Source organism: Brassica oleracea, chromosome C5, assembly GCF_000695525.1.
Source record: "Brassica oleracea var. oleracea cultivar TO1000 chromosome C5, BOL, whole genome shotgun sequence".
NCBI classification, from domain to species: domain Eukaryota; kingdom Viridiplantae; phylum Streptophyta; class Magnoliopsida; order Brassicales; family Brassicaceae; genus Brassica; species Brassica oleracea.
In genome coordinates, this window is record NC_027752.1 from 31,885,663 (window position 1) to 31,893,677 (window position 8,015).

The 8,015-nt window shown below is 31.1% G+C and overlaps 1 protein-coding gene across 1 annotated transcript; it reads left to right on the forward strand.

Annotated features, from left to right (window-relative positions):
• The first annotated feature begins 4,968 nt into the window (after nucleotides 1-4,968).
• Nucleotides 4,969-7,291, forward strand: LOC106345003. Its single transcript, XM_013784282.1, has 4 exons — nucleotides 4,969-5,632; nucleotides 5,719-5,960; nucleotides 6,027-6,341; nucleotides 6,908-7,291. The coding sequence occupies exons 1-4, from the start codon at nucleotides 4,969-4,971 to the stop codon at nucleotides 7,289-7,291; spliced, it is 1,605 nt and encodes a 534-aa protein (XP_013639736.1).
• Nucleotides 7,292-8,015: the final 724 nt, after the last annotated feature.

The window sequence follows — 8,015 nt, forward strand, 5'->3', positions numbered from 1 at the left end:
AAACCAAACGTTTTTCTCCAAAAAAAAAAAAAAGAGCTAAACCTAACGTTGTGGAAGAATCTAAATAATATTGATATTTTTTTCTACAATATTTGTGATTAGTATGTACGTTAATTAGTATTTCAGGTATGTATTCTGTAATAATTTATTAAACTAGGGTAACATCCGCGCATTGCATGGATAAAAATTATATATAAATTATTTTATATATTGTATATTTGTATATATTATGAAATAATAAATATACATTATTTCTTCTTTTTGGGAAAAAGGCTTTCATTGGTTCTTGCTCATTTGCAAAATTGCATGTGGTTATGGTTTTTGTATGAGTTTATACAATGTTTTATTGACCCTTGGTCTGTCTGAATTATCTGAGTTCGGAGAAATGTTAAACAAATATAAGTAAACCGGTTTTTCTATAGTTTGATTTGCTCTGGTTGAACCAGCATGGAAAATAACTACATAAATAAATGCTATATAATCTCAATGGTTTGATTTAGTCCAAGTAATGTTCAAAACTAAACCTAACGTTTTTCTCTCAAAAAAAAAGAACTAAACCTAACATTGTGGAAGAATCTAAATAAGATTGATATTTTTTCTACAATATTTGTGATTATTATTATGTACGTCAATTAGTATTTCACGTATGTATTCTGTAATAATTTATTAAACTAGGGTAACATCCGCGCATTGCATGGATAAAAATTATATATAAATTATTTTATATATTGTATATTTGTATATATTATGAAATAATAAATATACATTATTTCTTCTTTTTGGGAAAAAGGCTTTCATTGGTTCTTGCTCATTTGCAAAATTGCATGTGGTTATGGTTTTTGTATGAGTTTATACAATGTTTTATTGACCCTTGGTCTGTCTGAATTATCTGAGTTCGGAGAAATGTTAAACAAATATAAGTAAACCGGTTTCTCCATAGTTTTATTTGCTCTCGTTGAACCAGCATGGAAAATATCTACCCAAATAAATGTTATATAATTTCAAAGGTTTGATTTAGTCCAAGTAATCTTCAAAACTAAACCAAACGTTTTTCTCCAAAAAAAAAAAAAGAGCTAAACCTAACGTTGTGGAAGAATCTAAATAATATTGATATTTTTTTCTACAATATTTGTGATTAGTATGTACGTTAATTAGTATTTCAGGTATGTATTCTGTAATAATTTATTAAACTACCCATGCATTGCGTGGAAGAACATTATATATAAATTATTTTATGTTTTTTTATGTTTTTTTACATATTAAGAAATAATAAATATACATTGAATCATTCAAAAGTCAATAACTATTACATATTTAATTAAATTGGTGGCAACATATAAATAAATTTTAATAATCCAAACAATATTTTTTTTTTCTTTTTGATGGTATAACTAAACATAAATGATATTAACATATATATAGTGTATTTTTATATTAATATCTATTAAATGATGTTTTCTACTCATATAAATTTTTTAACATTTGTATCTTTTATAACAAAAACTTTAAATTACTAATAATAAAATTTTCATTGTGTTATTAATAGTTTTAGTGATTTGTAATTTAAAAAAAAAAGTTGTCAATATTTTGTTCAAAACTTTTATCAAAAAACAAATTTCAAAAAAAAAATTCTAAATTGAAATATTTATGTATTTTTATATGGTATATAGTTTAATTTAAAACAATATATATATATATATATATATATATATATATATATATATATTAGTCTTAATACTTATTAAATGAGACTTTCTACATATATGATTTTGTAATCATTTGTATTTTGTCATGACAAAAATTTTAAACCATGGATGACAAAATTTGAATGTGATACTTTTAACAGTTTTGGTAATTTATAGTCGTTTTTAAAAATAAAAAATATAACCTATAGAGAAAAATCTAAATTTTTGTTATATGGTTAATATGGTTGTTTAATTTATTTTAATAGATTAAAATTAAACAAATATGATAGAAGATACTCTAATTTTATCAAATCTTTATTATTCAAATTCATTAATTTTCATATATCCTTTACCTACATTAGCCAATTTCGTAATCTTTATTTAAGGAAATAATGAAGAACATTAATAATGAAGTTAAGGTTAGTTTAATAAAAAGCTTATTATATATTTGGATGGACCAACCTATTTATCTAAAGATTCTAAGAATCATCATAGTGATGACATGTGGCTACCAAATGCATGATTTTTCCCAGGACTGGACACAAGATGAGTAATTTTTATTTTATGTGTATTTGATACTTGATTGTCTTCACGTTTAATAAAAATTTAGATTCGTAATCGACTTGTTAAAAATGAATACTTGTTATCTCAAATATTTGATCAAAAATGAGTTACTGCAAATTAGTTATTCCGCTCTATTATTTACTATTTGTAAGTACTTATAAATTATGTACAAGTATTTCCCAGTATTTAATAACTTGCTTACTAAATAATATTCTATAAGAAATTGACATAAAAGTTGGTTTTGTTTACTTACTTAAAAGAACATGAAAATTACTTTAAGCAAAGCAAATGTGCATATTATAAAGAAGAAAAATAAATAAAACTTGAATATTTTGATATTTAAGCATTGTATACTTTTTACGTTAACAAAAATATTTTCTCTAGGTAACTAACGAGTAGTAGCAAGCCAGATAGGTAAAAAAATTTAATACTTGTTATTTGTTTTGTACTAACAAATATCTAAATTTTATTAATTAATACTCAACTTGATGACAATGAGTACTTTAAAACTCAAGACGGAGATGAAACAAATAACAAAAATAAGCCGTGTAACAAGTATTTGTGTCCAACCCTAATGCAATCAAAAGAAAAGACAAATATTATTAACAAGTAACAAGTATTTAATAGAACATGTAACAAGTAGCAAAAACGGAGTAACTAACTAACCAAGTATTAAAAATATAATGATACTGTATACTTGGCTTGAGTTTACAAATAATGAAATTTCTCGAGTTATTACTTGTATTGACCATGCTAAATGCTTAACTTTCAAGGCGGTACAAATTAATCAGCAGGTTTATTACTCGAGTAACGATGCCCAGACCATCCATTACTAATACATATATAAATGATGGCGATGGATATGATATGTTTCTTATGTAAACGATAATCCATAATGTTAGTGACGAAAAGAGTTGATACGGATAGCATGTAATAGCAATGGTTGGGGACCGCGAGTCATGACCGAGCTTCTCAACGGAGTTAAAAGAGATTCAAGATCTCAAGATGAGATTTCAAGATCACATAAATATCCTATGGGACATAATGGAACTTCAGATCATTTAGCTAGAACACCAGATCCTTTCTGCTTACCCAAACTACCTCGAATTTGATTAATATAATAACTTTCTGTCGTAAAAAAAATACTATACATATAATATATATGTTTTATAAAATTTTCTTATAAGTTTGTTTGGAGGAGATTTAATAAACAAAAGTACCATAAATATGGCTTTAACTCTCACTACTTTGTCAGAAATTATAATTAGGGATTCAAAAGAGTAACCATACCTTACGAATTACTACAGAGCAATTTATAATCTGACTTTTTCCGTCTTAAACGCAAACACATACATTAAGAAGGGGTTATTGGTTAATGAATTCTCATGAATTTTAAAAATTTTGAGATTCCATTGTTTTTGGTTCTGGGATTTCAAAATTCTTAATAGAATTCATTGCTATTGGTTTAAGAATTTTTAAAATCCATTCAAATCTCTTGTTATTCAAAAAGTTTAGTTATTATTGATTCTCTAATTCTAACTAAATCTAATCTTATCTGTGAGATGAATTTTATTCATTTTTACTCATAAGACTCAATTTTCAAAATATCATATGTATCCATGTGATAGAAAACTAGAAAACAAAATAGTTATTCTTACCAAATATCTTTTGCACTTTAAATCCAAATTATATGTCCAAAACTATAATTCATTACAATTTTATATACTTTTACATTTTAATATATAATTATATTTATATTTTTGTATCATTTTTGAATATATAGTTATATTTATAAATATTAAAATTTCAAAAAACATTTTTGAATTTCAAAAAAAAAAAAATTTAATATCGAAAAATTTATAAAAAGTTTGAATTTGAAAACATATAATTCGAAACTATAAAACAAAAATATTTTTTTCAATTTTTTATGTATTGATTTTATTATTTAGATATCAATAAACAATGAGTAGAATGATCTTTTGCATCTTTAATGAAACATCTTTAGTCATTTTCCTCTTCGAATTTTTTTTTTTTGGTGACAAAAAATTAAAGAAACTACTTAGTATATAAACTTAGTACAATTGCCAAGTTTTGTATGTATCACTATAATTTTATTTTTAATTTAAAAGAAAAAATAAATAATCATATTATATGGTTTAGAAAAAATAAAGATAGAAAAGAGGTAATACAAATTCATGAAAATCTATACTAGTCTATAAAAAAATTAAGATCAAATTTTATAAGTCAATGTACATATTTTGTTGAGATAAGCTTGAAGTAGCTTGAGATGGAAGCTACCTAATCCTAATGTGTTATGGAAAGTTATAAGGATTAGGAAACATATATTTATTTTAAACCTAATGAGTTTAGGAAGTTATGAGTTATATATAAGGAGATGCTAATGTGTAGCATAACTTATGACTTGTGAGAGTTGAGAGCTTAAGTTTTTGAGTGAATTTTCTTAAATATTTTGAGATTAATAAAGAGTTTGAGTTTGAGTTCTTTACTTTGTACTTGAGATCAAGATTTTATATTTGGTATCAGAGCAAACACGAGACCGAATCGAGTACGCAGGAGATAACAAGGAAAAGTTCGACCGCAACATATCAAATAAGCCATGGGAAACGTTAAGGAAGAGTCTGAGACTAGCACCAAGGAGGTCGTGTCATAATCCATAAAATTTTCAATGCTTAATTCTACTAATTACACTGTTTGGGCAATGCGTATGAAGATCGCCCTTAAAGTGAATAAAGTATGGGAAACTATCGATCCCGCCAATAAAGTGGAGGAGAAAAATGATATAGCTATTGCACTCGTATTTCAATCCATTCACGAAGCGTTGACATTACAGGTCGGAGATCTTGACACAGCAAAGGGCGTTTGGGATGCAATAAAGGCAAGACACGTTGGGGCGGAGAGAGTAAGAGAAGCAAGGCTACAAACTTTAATTGCTGAGTTTGATAAATTGAAGATGAAGGAAGGAGATACTATAGACGTCTTCGTCGGGAAATTATCAGAGATCTCGTCAAAATCTGCATCTCTTGGCGAGATCATTGAAGAATCAAAACATGTGAAGAAATTTCTAAAGAGCTTACCCCGGAAAAGATATATTCATATTATAGCATCTCTGGAACAAGTTCTTGACCTAAATACTACAAGTTTTGAAGACATCATTGGAAGATTGAAAGCTTATGAGGAGAGGATCAAAGAGGATGAGGATGAACAGACAGATGACCAAAAAAAATTGATGTATGCAAATTGGAGACACAACAAGAAAACTATGGTGGAAAAGGCAGAGGCCGCGAGGATCACTACTGCAGCAGAGGCAGGGGCCACGGTGGACGACCTACCTGGAGGGGTAGGGGGCGTGGTCGTTTCGGATCGTATCAATATGGATCTTATCAACAGGATCGAGATGCCTCGCATATCACATGTTACTGTTGTGATAAGATTGGTCACTTTGTCGCAGATTGCCCTGACAGGTTACTTAAACTTCAAGGAACCATTCAGAAGAAAGAAGAATACACTCAAGAAGCCGATGAATTAATGATGCACGAGTTGGTGAACCTAAATGAACAAAGAGTAAAGCCTAGAGAGTTCAAAGCAGACTCAGACACAAATAATGTATGGTACCTTGATAATGGTGCGAGTAACTACATGAGTGGTAATAGATTGTTCTTTGACACGTTGCATGAGACAATCACTGGGAAGGTTCGATTCAGAGAAGACTCACGAATCGATATTAAAGGAAAAGGTTCAGTTTGATTTGTGTTTAAGGGAGGTGAAAAGAAAATCTTGAGCAATGTATACTATATACCAGGATTAAAGAGTAACATTATTAGTCTTGGCCAAGCCACCGACACAGGCTGTGAAGTGAGATTGAAGGACGATCAGCTGATGCTATTTGATCGAGCTGGAAAGTTGATGGTCAAGACAACAAGGTCGAGAAATCGACTGTACAAGGTTACTCTACAGGCCGAGAGTTTTCAGTGTTTACAGCTAACAACAACGACTGAGTCATCAAGATGGCACGCGAGGCTTGGTCATGTCAACCATGAAACGATGAAGTCGATGATCAAGAGAGGACTAGTCGTGAGTATACCGGACATTAGGTTAACAAAGAGAAATGTGTTTCATGTCTCCTTGGGAAACAAAAGCGACAACCGTTCCCAAAGGAAACTTCATATCGAGCTTCGAAACCCCTTGAACTCATACATAGTGACCTTTGTGGCCCAATCACTCCACCCACACCTGTTCAAAAAAGATATGTATTGGTGTTTATTGACGACTATTCGCACTACATGTGGACAGTACTACTAAAGGAGAAAAGTGAAGCTTTTGAAAAATTCAAGAAATTCAAGATGCTTGTCGAGTAAGAAATAAAAGCTACAATACAAACACTACGAATATACCGAGGAGGAGAATTCACGTCTCGAGACTTCCAAAGCTACTGAAATACATACGGAATTAGAAGACATCTAACAGCCTCATACTCTCCTCAACAGAATGGGGTTGCTGAAAGGTGTAATTGAACTCTCATGGAGATGACGAGAAGCATCCTGAAGAATAAGAATGTACCTAATTTCTTATGGTGAGAAGCGGTGCGGAATGCTACCTATCTGATTAATAGGATTTCCACGAGATCTTTACTTGGTAAGACTCCATACGAGATGCTTCGAGAGAAGAAACCAAACCTAACGCACCTTAAGGTCTTCAGGTGCATTGGTTATGCTCGAAATGAAGCCGTTGGAAGGAAGAAGCTGGACGGTAGATCAAGAGTTTTAGTGCATCTAGGTACGGAGCCTGGTTCCAAGGCATATTGCTTTCTTGAACCTTCCTTAAGGAATATCGTAGTAAGTCGTGATGTTACTTTCGATGAAAACCAAGGATGGAACTGGAGCAATATGGAACCTGAGGAAGATAAAAGCTCCGAAACCTTCATGGTCGAGTTTGGTGTTTCAAGGGGAGAAGGAGATACGGTGCAACATGTGAATACCACCCGAGCTATGAGCGATGTTGAGGCTCCTATCGAGATAGAATAACATGAAGAAGATGACGAATGCGAGGAACCCGAGATTGTTGAGCTGAAAAGGTCAACAAGAACCCGAGTCAAACCTACATATCTCGACTATTACATACTTCTGGCCGAATGTGAATGTGAGTGCCTCTTAATGATCATCAATGATGAGCCGTGGAGCTTTGACGAGGCCAAAGAACTACAAGTTTGGATTGATGTGTGCAAGTACGAGCTCGTTTCTATTGAGAAGAACAATATGTGGTTACTAGTTGATCTTCCTACGAGCGTAAAGCCAATAGGCTTGAAGTGGGTGTTTAAAATAAAACGAAACGCCGATGGAAGCATTAACAAGTATAAATCGAGGCTGGTAGTAAAGGGATATGTTCAAAGACATGTTATTGACTATGATGAAGTATTCGCACCCGTCGCTCGTGTCGAGACAATCCGACTGGTCATCGCAATTGCTGCTTCAAACGGGTGGGAAATACATCATCTTGATGTAAAGACAGCATTTCTACATGGAGAACTAAAAGAGGAAGTTTATGTTACTCAGCCAGGAGGATTTGTAGTGCCAGGAAAGGAAGGAAAAGTATACAAGTTAAAAAAGGCTCTCTACGGGTTAAGACAAGTACCTCTAGCATGGAACGCGAAGCTCAACAAGATATTGCGTGAATTGGAGTTTCAGCGATGTTCCAAGGAACCTTCACTGTATAGAAAGGAAGAAAAGAAAGGTCTCCTTATTGTTGTTG